Source organism: Mizuhopecten yessoensis, unplaced genomic scaffold, assembly GCF_002113885.1.
Source record: "Mizuhopecten yessoensis strain PY_sf001 unplaced genomic scaffold, ASM211388v2 scaffold7147, whole genome shotgun sequence".
NCBI classification, from domain to species: Eukaryota; Metazoa; Mollusca; class Bivalvia; order Pectinida; family Pectinidae; genus Mizuhopecten; species Mizuhopecten yessoensis.
The window spans coordinates 18,594-36,041 of NW_018406904.1; the positions used below are offsets into that span (position 1 = coordinate 18,594).

The following is a 17,448-nucleotide window of genomic DNA, read 5'->3' on the forward strand; positions in this document are numbered from 1 at the left end:
TAGACCTACATTTTGGGTGTGTCATCGATTTAACTTAGACTTACATGGTGGGTGTGTCATCGATTTAACTTAGACCTACATGGTGGGTGTGTCATCGATTTAACTAAGACCTACATGTACATATAGGGTGTGTCGTCGATTTAACGTAGACCTACATTTTGAGTGTGTCATCGATTTAACTTAGACCTACATGGTGGGTGTGTCATCGATTTAACTTAGACCTACATAGCGGGTGTGTCGTCGATTTAACTTAGACCTACATGGTGGGTGTGGGGTGTGGCGTCGATTTAACTAAGACCTACATGTACATATAGGATGTGTCGTCGATTTAACGTAGACCTACATGGTGGGTGTGGGGTGTGGCGTCGATTTAATATGGTGGGTGTGTCATCGATTTAACTTAGACTTACATGTTGGGTGTGTCGGCGATTTAACTTAGACCTACATGGTGGGGGTGGGGTGTGGCGTCGATTTAACTAAGACCTACATGTACCTATAGGATGTGTCGTCGATTTAACGTAGACCTACATTTTGAGTGTGTCATCGATTTAACTTAGACCTACATGGCGGGTGTGCCGTCGATTTAACTCAGACCTACATGGTGGGTGTGTCGTCGATTTAACGTAGACCTCCATGGTGGGTGTGTCATCGATTAAGCAAAAGAATGTTACCCTTCTGAAACACATGGTATTTCCTTTGTAGGTATTATGTTCTAGTTTGATGTATTTTTAGATCGAATTATGGTTGTATTAACACTTTGATATTCCCTTGTGTTGTTTTAGATATAATGTTAAGAAATAACTTGGTATTTATTGTGAACCAATTGGGATTATAAAGATGAAACAAGAAACAACGAATAATACTAAAAATATGCATATATGTTATTTTCTTTTAATTTGTTAAAACGTTCTAATTTAGCAACTCTCATATAGGACTGAAGCTCAGTGATTCCCTTTCCCATTGTTCAATTGTTTGTGCCGTCTAAATCTCAGAATCTCGTATCTGTTCTATTCTTACGATTTCCGGACTCTCCGGATAATTCGTCCTCTGTTTCACATATTAGAAACACATGAAAACTTTCCGGCAGAAAAACGTACCAGCAACATCATGAAGCGTTAGGGCTGTCACAATATATCGGAAAGCAGGTATATCGCAAAACACGAGTATATCGTATCGTACCACAATACAGTGATGAAATATTGCTGTATCGCAATATTTTTCAAAAGCATATCTTTATGTACCTGCTTGGTGTTTAAACCTTTCAAATTACCACAAAATCTAACAGATATGTCAGTAAGCATAAAGCAGGCTTTTAATAGTTCAAATTTTGTAATCAGTTGTTGGTTGTGACACCCCTATGAAGCATGCTACCCAAAATTTCATTTACTGGCAAATGTTATAGGGTAATCATGAGTGATTTCATTATAAAAGACAATAAAAACTAGCAAACCATTCATCTATATGTGTTCTTTTTATTGCAAAAATGTAAAATATCCATTTGCTGTACAGACATTTTACGCTTTTATTTTCATTTTAATTGTCACGTGGTTTGCTTGAGTATTTCAGTTTTCACTCTGTCTTATCGCAAGACAGTGACGTCATTTAATCAAAGACTACACCTACTTATTGATTGTTACTGCACACTTATTTTGGCCAATCAGCTGTAGCAAAGTAGTTCTTAAGATAAAGGTAGCAAAAGCCGCTGGTCTCCAAGATGAAAATTTACAAAAATAAATTAAAAGGGAAAGAAACACTGTGAAATGAGATGTACACATGTATACTTTCACTTCAAAGTTTTAGCTTGAATGGTTCCCATTTTAAAAAGTTAGCATGTTTCCTTCCAATCTTTTTATCGTATCCGAAGATAGAAAAATCTGGATGGAAAATGGAATTGAATCGCTTAAGATCTGACGACGACACAAATTTGTAAGCATTAACAATCGCTTGTTCCCTTGACAACCGCTTATCCGCTTTAGTCATTGGCCACCGTTTGATTTCTTTAGCAATGACATCTTGAAATTGAGATTTGCTTATGTTTGAATTGTGCTTTATCACGTTGTAAGGGAAATCGGCCAACTGACTCAAGACCCCTCTTATTTGTAAAACCTTCCAAGCACGTTCTAGCGCTTGAGGAAGAGAGGTACACTTTGGTCTGTGTGATACCACTTCGTATGCTCTGCTGACCGTCAAAGATATAGCCTCCTTTTCGTTTCCTTGATCCATTCTAGAAATGTCCACAATTTCATGTAAGTTTTGACTTCTTAGAAAATTTCCAAGATCCTCTTTGAATGATTCGATTTTCCCGATGACATCATACTGAATGTTACACGGACGACAGGCATCATACATCGGATACCAGTGAGGGTTCCTGTGAAGACCGGAAGTTTCTGATTCGATTACGTGTTTGATAAACTCGGAAAAAGTACTGTCGTGGCCACACTCTTTGGATTTTTTCGAGAGATTTTTCCGATGATTTTTTAAGATGACTTTACCAGTAGTGTCCCAGAATACGTGGTTATTAGTGAAGAGTTTGTCGACATATCCTGAGAGCATCCTTGTGTAAGGGTTTCGGACAAATATGAACTTTGTGGAACGCATCAGCACCGCCAGAGCCTTGTCATAAGGAACGGTCTCAAATGTGTTAAATGGTATAAGGTGAGCGGCATTTGCCTTTATACTGAATGGATCCTTCTTGTGCTTATGTCCCGACAGAATATGAAGAACTTGTTTCAGGAAGGTTGACCCGACTTTTGGTATATCACAGAACACAAGCTTAGTTTTATCATCGTAAATCATATGCTTTTTCAATAAATTTTCTGGTAGGGTTCCAGTGTAGTTTGTTCCTAAAGAAAGACATTCTGTTAGCATTGTTCTCCTACGTTGACTTTGAACGGAATCGACGAAAGTATTTTTTAACAGTTTAGGCTCCTGTAACGAGAAAGTAAAATATTGCATTATGCATATATAATAATAATAGTAATAATAATATACAACATTTGATATAGCGACCTATCTAGCTAGAATAGGCCACTCCAAGGCGCGTTACAGTATATAGGCATATAATTTATACAATCAATACAATTAGCATATACATTAGTCAATACAATTTTGAGGCATTCGCGGGAGTTGCCTTATCGGGCGCTAACTACTTTCTGAATGTAGTGCTGAATAAATATATACTTACTTTTATATACTTTTTTTTATACTTTTGTATGTTTACCATATGAATTGTCTATATAAACGGTTTTGATACTAACATTTTTCTCACTCCTTTCATAACCTCATCGTGAAAAATATCATAACAACTATCATGTGCGATACCATCTTATGTTGTTACCTCCCTTGGTATAAGCCAATGGAATTGCTTATATTCAGCCATATGGCTTGATATCATAAGCCTTATGATAAGGTTCTAGTAGAAGCCTAATGATAAAAGCCGGTAACATATAACTTACCTGTATTAATTATCAGTTAGATTGTAGGAGGAATTCAATATAAGATATAAATTACGTATGTTTTTCTGTCGTTACCCTGTAATGTGATGCATTTTGAAAACTGTATCTGATAATACTTCTATACAATTGCACTGCAACTTACTATACGAGCATAACGAGGAGAATGCATTTCGTTAGACCATAAACTCAATAAAATCGGTGCAATTTTGTTGCTGTTCCTCTTGTCTCGTCAACAATTTGAAAAGTCCCTTTAAGAGCGAATATATGTTGAAGTTGGAACTTGTATTTCTTTAGTAAGACATGTTTTGTGAAGCGTTTTCTTGTATACACTGTGTTTCTACGTCACATAACCTAAATATTGATAATTAATCCTTGACTAGACATGTTGGGAAAAAAAACATAAAAAAATCACCGTTTGTGCGGTGTTTTCAGTGCCGGTACTGCCCCCTGTACACCGACAGCTAGCGGAGTCTTGCATCTTTTCGGAAAGGGGCTTCTGAATTGCAGCTGTCGAAGAAAAATAAACCTATTACAATCAAATGTGTTACACGTGTGAGCTGTATTGATGATACATAATGTATAAAGGAGAGTACCGTATTGTGAAATAAAGGGCTGAAGAGAGCAGCGGGTTAGTTATTATGAATTCTTTATTCGAATAACTAAACCACTTCCACCAGCGAATAAACGATTGCGGATTCGTTATTCAAGATTTTGACTAACAATTCTAATCTGTTTGAGAGAAAAAAAGACATTTTAACCACCAATATGTTGATTATTGCAAGTTACTCCTTGCGAATTTGCGAATTGAAGAAATAAACTTCTGCCAGTGGTGTATTCGTTATTCAACTTCTGACATATTACTACTTATGTTATTGATAAACTAATTTCTATCTACCAACCACAGGATAATTACTGGTAGTTAAGGATGTAAATGGGGGATTGGAATAACTAAACTGCTGCCAGCACCCAGTAAGTGATTCGAATAACTAAACAGAATAAATTTCTTTTATGGAAAAATACCAGTAAGAAACCATACGCAAGACTGGTAATAGTTACAGAAAATGTCCCATTATATTGTTATGACCACCGAGTGACTTGGTAGGCATATACTGTTCAATCTTTTCCGTCTTATCAATATACATATACTATATAAAAACAAATACAAAGAGTTTCTTAGTACCTCCATAGCGCTAGGGAGGTACTACGAAACTCTTTGTGTTTTTTATATATTTTTTTAAATATTTAACCACCTCAAAGACTTTGAAAGTTTTTTCTGACATACATCTACTACATACATAAAAACATTGTATTATTTTCGTAATGTTTGTTCTTATTGCTCTTTTTATTTTCATTCTTACAACCACAGATCTTGTAAACATTCCAGAACGGAAACAGTTATGACGTTTATATTTGAGTACATTTTTGTATGTAACAGAAGACATAGAGCTCCATCACCGAAACAAAGATTATATCATGATGTCAAATGTCAGTGTCACAAATCGATAAACGGAACATTGTTTTACTTTTTGTTTCAAATGACCATACCGTTCGTCATACTCTATGCATGTTTAAACAGAGTATAGTCCTCTTTATCAGTTCTCGACGCTTCAGTAAAGAAAACGATAACTCGGGGTTACAGTGCCCCACTCTAACAAGCCTCATGCAGTGAAATATCCTTATTAAACACACACTATCAAAGTATCAAACAATCAAGTCCTGTGACCCAAATTAATGAAAGAACTTAGCTTCCAATATTATTTAAGAGTCTGTTTTAGGACTGCAAGTAATATACTCACTTGGCGAGATGTCATGGTGCTCGGCCGAAAGGTTAAGGTTAGCTTCCGGCATTGTTTGAGAGTCTGCTTTAGGACTGCAAGTAATATACTTACTTGGCAAGATGTCATGGTGCTCGGCCGAAAGGTTAAGGTTAGCTTCCGGCATTGTTTGAGAGTCTGCTTTAGGACTGCAAGTAATATACTTACATGGCAAGATGTCATGGTACTCGACCGAAAGGTTACGGTTAGCTTCCAACATTGTTTCAGAGTCTGTTTTAAGACTGCAAGTAATAAACTCACTTGGCAAGATGTCATGGTGCTCTGCCGAAAGGTAAAGGTTAGCTTCCAATATTGTTTAAGAGCCTGTTTTAGGACTGCAAGTAATATACTAACTTGGCAAGCTGTCATGGTGCTCGGCCGAAAGGTTAGCTTCCGGTATTGTTTGAGAGACTGCTTTAGGACTGCAAGTAATATACTTACTTGGCAAGATGTCATGGTGCTCGGCCGAAAGGTAAAGGTTAGCTTCCAATATTGTTTAAGAGCCTGTTTTAGGACTGGAAGTAATATACTTACTTGGCAAGCTGTCATGGTGCTCGGCAGAAAGGTTAGCTTCCGGTATTATTTTAGAGTCTGCTTTAGGACTGCAAGTAATATACTTACTTGGCAACATGTCATGGTGCTCGGCCGAAAGGTTAAGGTTAGCTTTCAATATTGTTTGAGAGTCTGTTTTAGGACTGCAAGTAAGATACTCACTTGGCAAGATGTCATGGTGCTCTGCCGAAAGGAAAAGGTTAGCTTCCAATATTGTTTAAGAGCCTGTTTTAGGACTGCAAGTAATATACTTACTTGGCAAGCTGTCATGGTGCTCGGCAGAAAGGTTAGCTTCCGGTATTGTTTGAGAGTCTGCTTAAGGGCTGAAAGTAATATACTTACTTGGCAAGATGTCATGGTGCTCGGCCGAAAGGTTAAGGTTAGCTTCCGGTATTGTTTGAGAGTCTGCTTAAGGGCTGAAAGTAATATACTTACTTGGCAAGATGTCATGGTGCTCGGCCGAAAGGTAAAGGTTAGCTTCCATGATGATATCGAACTTATTTGGATAGAAGTGCATACTGGTAATCGCAGATTTTTATTAGGGTGTATATATAGACCCGAATCTAATGTAGAATACTGGACACAACTTGATATTTTATTGGATAAAGCTGTTGATACCTCACTAGACATAATTTTAACAGGTGACATAAATATTGATATGTTAAATCTACATCCTAACTCACATCTCAGCAGAATTCTTACTAAATATAATCTGAACAGTCTAATAAATGAACCGACAAGAATCACTCCTAATAGTTCAACCTCTATAGATATTGTCTTTACTAATAATACTAGAATCATTCAAAATGCATGTACAAGCCCTCAGTTCTGTAGTGATCACTCTCCTATACATATTACGGTCTCCTACTCTGTCTATAAACATCGGTGTTATAAAAAGACTATATTACTGTATGATAATGCAGATTTTGACCAAATGAACAGATCACTGAGAGATATCGACTGCATGACACATGCGCAAAATAGTACCTCAGAAGAATTTTACCAAATACTTACCAACAATATTAATCAACAAATAAATAACTATATTCCTTCAAAAATAATTACTATACGTCCAGATGATAAACCATGGGTAAATAATGAAATCAGATTAAAACTAAGACAAAAGAATAGGATCCATAGAAAAGCAAAATCAACTAATAGTCATTACCACTGGAATAAATATAGAAATATTAGAAACGAAACTATTGAAATCATAAGGAAAACGAAAAAGGATTATCTTGAAAAACTACAGGGAACTCTAAGTGATAAATCCTTACCCCCATCTAAATGGTGGAAAATAGCTAAGTCTATATCTAATTTTAATAATAAATCAACTAGCATTCCTCCTCTTGATCATAACGGTATATCTCTTCAACATCCTAAAGATAAAGCTAATACACTAAACGATTACTTTACCTCAATAGCAACATCCTCTCCTAATCTTGACCCACTGCCACCTATTGTAATTAACTATCCTTTCCAATTAGAAAGTATTGACATATCTGAACATGACGTAATCGACCAACTTGAACTACTAAATAATAATAAACCAGCAGGGCCTGATGGAATTATACCCAAAGTAATTAAAAAACTAACACCCTCAATATCATATCCACTAACATTACTATTTAACAAAACGATGGAACTTGGACATATCCCTGCTTCATGGAAACTTGCTAATGTTAATGCTATATATAAGGGAAAGGGGTCCCAAAATGATGCCAGTAATTATAGGCCAATCTCAATTACATCTTGCTTTAGTAAAATTATTGAAAAAATCATCTTTAAGTACCTGTATAACTATCTTGTAGCAGCTGAAACTATTTCTGAGCACCAGTCAGGCTTCCTGCCTGGTGACTCAACTGTGAATCAATTATTATCTATATATCACACTATTATAAATAATTTAGATAAAGGTAAAGAGGTAAGATTTGTCTTCTGTGATGTAAGTAAAGCCTTTGATAGGGTTTGGCATGACGGTTTAATATATAAATTAGAAACTTATGGAATTAAAGGAAAATTACTGGCATGGTTTAAGAACTACTTGTCCGAGAGAAAACAAAGGGTTATTACAGAAGGACACCAGTCAACTTTTAAATGTATCAGTGCAGGAGTGCCTCAGGGATCTGTCCTTGGTCCATTTCTCTTCCTTCTCTATATAAATGACATCACTAATATAGTTACTAGTAACATTAAACTTTTTGCAGATGATACCTCCCTCTATATTATTGTTGATGATAATCCCATTCAAGCAGCACAAAATCTCACTAATGACTTGCAGAATATATGTTCTTGGGCTAAATCTTGGGATATAAAATTTAATGCATCCAAAACTAAAACTATGATCTTCACACGGAAAAAAGAAACTAATCACCCTCCAATCTTCTTCTCTAATCAACCACTATCCGACAGTACTAACCATAAACATTTAGGTCTTACTTTTAATGAAGATGGTAAATGGGGTCAACATATCCAAAATATTTATGATACAGCATATAAAAGAATTAATATATTAAGAAGTCTTAAAACCTCACTTGATAGAAGTACACTTAACACTATGTATATATCTTATATTAGACCAATTTTAGAATATGCTAATGTAGTTTGGGATAATTGCACTGAACAATCAAAATTATTATTAGAATCAGTCCAACTAGATGCTGCTAGAGTAGTGACAGGGCTTCGTAGAGGTACATCACACCATAAATTGTACAAAGAATTGGGATGGGAAACCTTAGCAGATAGGAGGGAAAAAAATAAATTAATTGTAATGTATAAAATATTGCACAATATATCACCAAAGTACCTTAATGATATAGTTGATCCTTTTTTAAATGATTTAACAAATGTGAGATATCAGCTTAGACTAAATAGAGTTTTTAACCCCCCTGTATGCAGAACTGACAGCTACTTTAATAGTTTCTTTCCCTCAACCTTTCGACTTTACAATCAGTTAGACCCAGATATTTTAAATGCTCAATCTCTTCCTCACTTTAAGAAACTAATTAACATAACTAATAGTATACATAATAATGATACTCAGACAATGGTAAAAAATTCTGGTGATAGAAAAATCAATATTATACTATGTCAAATTAGAAATAATGCTAGCAACTTAAACTTTGATCTCTTTAATGACCATCTATTAGAATCTGCTTCATGTGTGTATGGTTATATACAGGAAACAAGTTATCATTACTTCTTTAACTGTGCCAGATACAACAATCACAGACAAGTACTCTCTGCTACTCTACTCAATGATAATCACTCGCACTATACTTTACATACTTTACTAAATGGTTTTAACCATTGTGACAATGAAACCAATAAAATATCCTAGAGAGTGTCTCAACCTTTATCTAGAACTCAAAAAGATTTATTAACTAGAATTATCTATATCAACTTATATTATAATGTACTATAAATAATCTAACATTGTAAACATGAACAGCAAACATGCTTATGGTTATAAATCTTATTAATCGCTTTCTATAAACACAGTGTGAATATGATATACTCACCCCTTAAACCAACATGGACTTGTGTTTTGTAATTAATAACAAATAGTTGTATAATTATATTTTCAATGTATTATAATGTGAATATTAATATACCATACAATATTGACATAGATTATTCACGATATTTAATTATATAAGCCTAATCTTCAACTACATGTATCTATGAGTCACTCTGTGTGGATTTTGAACTCCCAGGGATAATCTAGTCAAGGAATATGTCAAAAACCCACTCAATACACTGGTGAGGTCAAGAAGTAGCACAGCTTGACTTGTGACCTTTCATAAGCTGTTAGAGGTATCTCCCCTATACCATATGACTTGCATATTGATATCTGTTTTGTATATAAGTTGTCTCTTTTCAATTTTTCATTTCACTGATAAATTACAATATATTTATATGCTGATCTATACAAATGCATGTAGGAGAGAACTGATATAGGCATAGCCTGTTGTTCGATCCAATTCATACAACATCATGAATAAAATTTGTTGAAATGAAATAAAATGAAAGGTTAGCTTCCAATATTGTTTAAGAGTCTGCTTTAGGACTGCAAGTAATATACTTACTTGGCGAGATTTCATGGTGCTCGGCCGAAAGGTTAAGGTTAGCTTCCGGCTTTGTTTGAGAGTCGGCTTTAGGACTGCAAGTAATATACTTACTTGGCAAGATGTCATGGTGCTCGACCGAAAGGTTAAGGTTAGCTTCCGGTATTGTTTAAGAGTCTGTTTTAGGACTGCAAGTTATATACTTACTTGGCAAGATGTCATGGTGCTCGGCCGAAAGTTTAAGGTTAGGTTTCGGGATTGTTTGAGAATCTGCTTTAGGACTGCAAGTAATATACTTACTTGGCGAGATTTCATGGTGCTCGGCCGAAAGGTTAAGCATGCCTTGTAATACTAGTACCACTCCGGTGAAACAAATGAAGAGAAGAATCTTATCGGCAGACATCACGATAGGGTCATATAGATCAGCAGCTTGAGGGACTTAATTCTGGAGCTTTGCATATATACGTAGCAACATTTTACGAGAAATGAAGCACGCTTCGTGTCTTGTCTGCAAAAAAAAATGGAACACATTATATTAATTTCATAAGTGTAGAGAGTATTCACCTAAATTGATGATACGATATGGTTTCTAAGTGTTCAGAAACAGCGCATTTTCATTCTTTTTTGATTTGCTTGCATTAATTTCGATAAATAGGGATTACAAAATATTTGATTATTCAGGCAAACATCAAAATGCCTTTCGCAATGTCTTTTGCTTTGGGGGTTATCTGTGCCATTCGTAGAGAAAGTAAATGCCATAAAAGACTGTGCAATGCTTTGCGTGTTTTAGTATTTTATTTATCATATAAGTTAAAATCTGCTGAATAGTGCCACTCAACGTTTACGGAATCTTGTAGACCTCATAATTTAACATGCGTGTTCATGGGAAAGTAGCTACATGCATATCAGGTCGATTTTGTTTTCTTTACCGTTTATCTAAACACGTCTAACGGAGTTCTTGACTTGTTTCTTTTGATGATGTTAGTGTATACACTATTCTACGACGTAACAACACTTGTCATTGGTTAATAACCATATGTTATTGGACAATATACAATGTATCTAGTGCGTTTATGTTTCTTATCCACCTTGTAGTGCAACGCTCTTCGAAACATTTCCTCCACAAAAATAAATATGCAAGCCACGGGACTGGTTTCCTTCATCGAATGTGGGTTCACGCATGTTTGAAGAAATGCTAGCGAACAAACAAATCAATTTCTGTTTAATCTCTAGATCTCATTTAAAGGATTTTTGGCCAAGACTTTTTACGTTTTAATTTCAATGAGCTAACAGGTCTAGTGATACTTGTGACATCAAAGGAGCAGGTTCTGGTCACTGGTGAGCTACAGTTTATTATGTTGCATCTCTTTGGAGTCATATAATTGCAATGCAGTCTAATATAACAGTAGGGATCTAAACTTAGCTGATAAGACGCTTGTATTCCTCCTTCTTAATACCAAATGTAACGTTATCTTTCCACACATCAACGTCTAAAATGAAAGTTTCACCAAACAACTTGTTCATCTGAGTTGGATGTAGTATAAGAGCACGTAGACATGGAACACGTCTACAATGTACTGTCATTCAGTTTGATTTTGTAACAATCGCGAACGTTGATCACACGAAAACTAAAAACAAACACCGGCAGTCTAGTTTAACTGCATACCCACATGTGTACGTGAACAATCAATGTATGTCTAGTTTAAATCAAACTGTCACTGCACGAACAAATGAGAATAACATGATAGTTTAAAATATTTGTTTCGTTGAAATATTGCATAAGATGTCAGCTGAAATCGGAATACGAAAATAAAAGTGGCCATTCCCAAATTCATGATTTTTGTTCCACTTGCAATTACTACAAAGTAAAATGCAAGTCTTTTTGTGTGAAATAAGCAAATGTATGCTATGTTTGTCCTTTGTAACGGGTTTTTAGATATATAAAGAAAAACGTACAATTCTGAGACACTTTTTTCCTACACAAGTTAAAACAACATTGTTTTATATTCTTTCCATGATATTCAGAACAGAAACAGGTTCCAAAGTATCCACTCATCTCAGCTTCAAATTATAACTGAAATTCAAACTCGAAAAAAGAAAAAAATTCTTCCCCGCTCTTGTTGATGACATCAGTTCAACTAGGCTTCAAAGCATAGGTTTTGTTTGTTTTACAACAAAATGTTTATGAACAGGAAGTGGATTAGTTTGGATTTAATGGCAACCTCAATTGACAAGTATTCGATGAAATTGGAAGGTTTATTTTGAAAATGACGTGCAACAACTCATCACGAAATCTTGGACACGCCCCTGAAGATTAATTTTTGGTTCAAAACTTTGTTAAATAAATGTTCATGTTGATATTTTACACTATTCAGTAAATGTCATATCAGCACAACCATTACTAAAAAGATAATAAAACTTTAGAATTCAGAAATTTCATAAGAAAACTAGAATCGTATTGGATATCAAAGTTTTACTTTCTTAACAAATAATGTACGCATTAAACGTGTCGCAACGGTTCAAGACCGACTGGCCCCTTTGTCTAGCTATGACTCCAGCTTGAGTCATAGCTAGACAAAGGGGCCAGTCGGTCTTAAAACGTTGCGACACGTTTAATAGTACATTGTTTGTGTAGGAAGTAAAGTAAAACTTTGATATCACATATTTCCAAACTGATGAATTTTATTGAAGATATTAGAATCGTATATGATACACATACACTTTTACCGGGTTGCTAGGCCTAAGATAAAAACACATGTAAAAACACATGTAAAATAAACTTTGAAATTTACTTTAATCCTTTTAACAACATTTTTTCTTTCAACGTTGGGGACAACAAGAATCTTGACAGTTTGGTGATTGGTTATAAATGTCCTTTGGCCATGACATTCACAGGTAACACCTCTGGGTGATTAGCTCACCTGTTCACAGTTAGGTATCGTAAATGCCCTTTAACAATGGTAGTTAGCAAACCGATTCACATGTGGGATATTTAGGTGTGTAAAATGTGTATTACTGTCTCTCTGCTTGAAGTTACATTGCATGTAGTTGATGGAGGCACGGAATGAGATTTCCATGATTCAGTCTTGAACATTACTGGTGTTTTTGTTTGTCAATTGATGATTTCAACAATACAACATATATTGGTTGATGTCATTACTTGCACTCTTATGCAGATAATATGTAAATATGTAAAGAGTGTGTCAGAATGGGTACACGCAATGAAAAGGATATCGGATAAGTTGTGCCACTATGACGTCACACATCACGTGACCTTGTATCAAGTTCAAAATATGCATATATAGATGGGGCGTCACCTAGCCTGTTTATCATTTGAGTACCGAGAAAGACGGGGTATTCGTGACTACACATATCATTGCATCACATGACCGTTACTAACAATTAACTCAAAACAAGCATGAGTGTGCTGGTCTTTTGTCAATTTTGTTTTCAGATCGGTAATGTAAGTTAACCGACAAGAGCCAGACAGTACCCCGGTACACTTTTATATGGTCACAAAGATGTGAAAATTAAAATCTGTGTGTACCATGTAAAAGTGTAACATGGTACACAAAGATATGAAAATTCATAGACAAATAGATATGAAAAAAGTGTACCACCAGAGCATCGGAATGTTGTTATCGGACACTACATTTATGACCAGAACTGACACCGAATAGTGAAGCCCTAATTACAACGTCAAAACAAGTCGTGACGTTCATTAATCACTTCTGATAAAAAAAAAAAAAAAAAAAAAAACAGTTAGTTGCAATTGTGTAAGTGTTGGGGTCTTGACAGGGTCTCCAAAAGGGATAAAGGACATCTGTATATTGTCGTCATTTCACTTGTTTTGATAGATGTCCAGATTATAAAAGAATCGTACAACTAGCTCATCGTATTTCCAAACTGGTTTTTATAAAAAGGTAGCCTATTTATCCTTCGATTTAATTAAATTGTTTGTCCCTTTTTGCCCCGTCGGCGTTTTCCACAGATTGCAGTTTCTTACATTTGCGAAGTTGAAGCAGATAGAATACATTAGAAATGTAAGTATCGGAAAAATAATCCATATTGACCTCCTTTTAACGTAAAACATTTATAAAATGTTGTATATACTGTCCAATATATGGCTTTATTTCACTTTGAAGAGAATTTCACTTTGAAGAGAAAATGGCGAATGTGTCGGGAGTAAGTAATGTAACCCAACCACCACAACCCCACATTACCCCTGCCGTTAGCTATTTGAATGCTTCACAAGATTCAGTTCATAACTTTAATTGTTTTGTAAGAATGTAATTGAACAAGATATTAATATTTTGACATTTACTGATAGATATTATATCACGATATATAAAAGAGACATTCAATAAAAATGGTATGCTTTCGTCTCTTATTTATAAGACCAGCCGAGACCGAAATTTGGGCCGAAAATTCAGGACTAGACCAGTGCGACCAGACCACTGCAGACAAGTGAAAATTATTGATACTGTCACAATTACACGATGTCTTTCCCTTTGAATCTGGTGAAATTAACCGGCTATGAGGTCATTGGCCTCTTGTTTTTTTATGAAGTTGATATTTATAAGCAATGCATTATTACATGTACTGATCAGAAATACGCAAAATGATTAATGCATTTAGAGAATCATTTGATTACTGATTAGTATTGATTGATTATTGATCAATAAATGATAACTGATCGGTGATGAAATACGCAATGCCCATCCATGGTTGATTATATATAAACTTTATTTATTTTACAACAATTATGAAAATAGTGTTTACAACTTGTATTAATCACTATTGTTGGCCCGGATGTTAGCGTGCGGGGTCTTATTTTTGGAGGAAACCGGAGTAGCCGGAGAAAACCCACGTGATCGGGCAGGTGACCCCATACAGATAAACACCCAGCTGTATGACCAAAACTACAACAGAACTATCCTGTCTGAACTACACTGCGTGTGATTTAAATACATGGGACACGTACATCTATAAAATGGCAATAACACATTTTTACCTGTACAATATAACCGGTACTATATCGAATGTCTTATGGTTGCAGGGTGATTATGTGTGTGTCTGACAAGATGCCGACAACTGCTTCTTTCCCCTGTTATTAAAACTACTTAAAATTGATTATAAAGACGTTTTATTACCTTTACACATTTCACATATTTGATTTGACATAAAAGTTTGGACTTCACTCTGTTATTCAGATGTTGGCCACGCCTTACACGTAGAGTTGCCAGTACGTTATTCATTTTACAGATAGTGTTCTGTATTACACAAAACAAACGGGGTATATCTTTATATAGACTATATTTATTTTACAACAATAACCACTTGTTGGTAAGGACGGAAACGGTAGGAAACCTGAGTACCAGGACACCACGCACGTGGCCTCGCAGGTGACAAAATGGGAATCATTTAAAAGTTTTGTTTTTTAAAAACATTACAGCCACCATTGATTCATTGTTAGAATATTGTACCGATTGTTATCGATTAACGTTTTGCAGACCATACATGTAGCTTACGAGTGTGTGATAGGTCCGTCGTCTTTGTAGGTACCTCGACATATACCGTTACAGACGTTTGGATTTATGTTTTAACTAGGGTAGTCAACGGTTAGCCTGTTAACCGATTACTCGGTTGTCGGGAGACCAAAAACTGGTTACACAAATGAATAGCCGAATAGTCGGATACTTCTGTTTCCCTTTTGGGAGCCAATGTTTCCCTGGCTTATACCTACACATTCTCTATACATGCTAAAACAGTGTTCAGGCTGAAATGTTTGTATTGCTTTTTTACTTTATTTAAAGATGGACAAAGAGATTACCCAAGCAACATAAAACAAACTGGACAGATTTTAAAAGAAAGCCAGAATACAAATTTGACAACCCTAGTTTAAACTCAATTTTGCGACTAGAACTGAAAGAAAACAAGCATGGATTCAACAAGTTGAAGTCCCTTATATTTTATATATGTTTTATTCGCAGTACGATTTACTCAATCATACGCAGGAGTACGTATTTAATATTTCTTTAAAACAGATTATTTCTATTGATCTAGAAAGGCGCATTACTTACTTTCAGTCCGAAAATTGTTGATATATTCCTTGATTAATCCCAGAGCGACGCAGTCTCCATTTTACAGCGTTTGTCATTCAACCGGTTGTCGCAAGAATAGCACTACAGTGCTAATGTTATTATGTTACATGTANTTCCTATAAATACCGTAAATACGCAATTCGGCGTGCGTATGTGCTTGACAACGAATAATCTTTCTAATAGCGTAGCCTTTGTCACTGTATCTGATAATTGAGGTTCGTAATTCTGGAGATAAACGTGAGATCTTCTGCAGTTCTATCATTTGCCTAAGTGAATTGATAAACTGCGTGCGCATCCTAACCCAAAAAGACGGAGTAAGTTAGACGATCGAACTAAACAGCCGGACGGAACAGCCGGACGGAGTAGCCGAACTAAACGACCAAATGAAATAATTGGACGATAGGGACGGTCGAAATAACCGAACGGAACGATTTAGCTGATACGAACGAAACATACGAACGGTGCTCGAACGGTGAACGATCGCTTTCTAGACGCTAGACTACCGCTTACCGCACGCAAGCCGCACGCAGAACGAACTGAACCTAGGTGGATACTTGGGCGTAATTCTAACTGTACCACTACTTACGGCGATAGGTACATAGGTGATCGGTGGAGCGGTGTTAGTGTAGGTGACGGTCTGGTGTACAGGTAACCTACACGGCGCTCCGACAAGCCTCACACGTATACATACGCGGTTGGTTGGTAGCGGAGCTGGCAGAGCGGCGTGGTGACCAGAGACCGCGCATTGTTGTCGCCCGCCACCGCGGTACTAACAACACTGTTGACAGCAGTGTATGCAGCTGCGCCTTTACATATGTATGGTTAACGATACGTTGTANGTTATTATGTTACATGTATATGCGACGTTAAATAAAGCTTCTTCACCCTTGACTCTTAACACACAGGATCAAAATTTAAACTACTACAACTACACAGGGTAAGGTTGTGTACAGATACAATAGTTCAAATAACGCGGCGTCTAATCACTCCACTGTGTGGGAACCGTTACTGAATGAACTTTACTTCCCGTTTGAATAGTATTATATGACAATATTTACGTGTGAGGAATGTTTTCCTTCTATAGATACCATTACATTTGACATTATTCTAACGACGGGTCGCCTGACGACAAGACCATTTCATTTGGGCTTCTCAACACAACAAATGTATATTTTTACGCCTTTAGTTGGTAAGACTTGACTATATAAACGCGTTCAATGATGTAGTTATCTTAATATAATTAGCATAAATGTATCGTGGCAACAGTCGACACAATAAAAAAATATATACTTTTTTTTATTCTTAAGACTACTGCCGTAGTTAACTTCTGAACGCTTGTACGCTACTGAAAACGAGTCGTGTGCGGAACTATGCTTAATGTAGGTTAATGCTTAAGATATGATCTACAAAGCAACGACAAAAATCATTTGAAACTAAAAACACAATTGACCTTTAA

At 35.8% G+C, this 17,448-nt stretch overlaps 1 protein-coding gene across 1 annotated transcript; it reads right to left on the reverse strand.

The window, feature by feature from the left end:
• Nucleotides 1–1,455: 1,455 nt before the first annotated feature.
• LOC110453176 (carbohydrate sulfotransferase 12-like) lies at nt 1,456–16,098 on the reverse strand. Its single transcript, XM_021502027.1, has 4 exons — nt 15,972–16,098; nt 10,189–10,396; nt 3,868–3,962; nt 1,456–2,928 (listed from the first exon to the last, which is right to left on the reverse strand). The coding sequence occupies exons 2-4, from the start codon at nt 10,289–10,291 to the stop codon at nt 1,789–1,791; spliced, it is 1,338 nt and encodes a 445-aa protein (XP_021357702.1). The 5' UTR covers nt 10,292–10,396; nt 15,972–16,098; the 3' UTR covers nt 1,456–1,788.
• Nucleotides 16,099–17,448: the final 1,350 nt, after the last annotated feature.

What these genes read in the sequence shown, in the direction of transcription:
- LOC110453176 (XM_021502027.1), bottom strand. Translation starts at nt 10,291, where the DNA reads ATGTCTGCCGATAAGATTCTTCTCTTCATTTGTTTCACCGGAGTGGTA. An exon ending in GCACCATGAAATCTCGCCAA is followed by an intron (nt 3,963 to 10,188) that starts GTAAGTATATTA and finishes TTTCTTCGACAG; the next exon opens with CTGCAATTCAGAAGCCCCTT. An exon ending in CTGAAAACACCGCACAAACG is followed by an intron (nt 2,929 to 3,867) that starts GTGATTTTTTTA and finishes TTCTCGTTACAG; the next exon opens with GAGCCTAAACTGTTAAAAAA.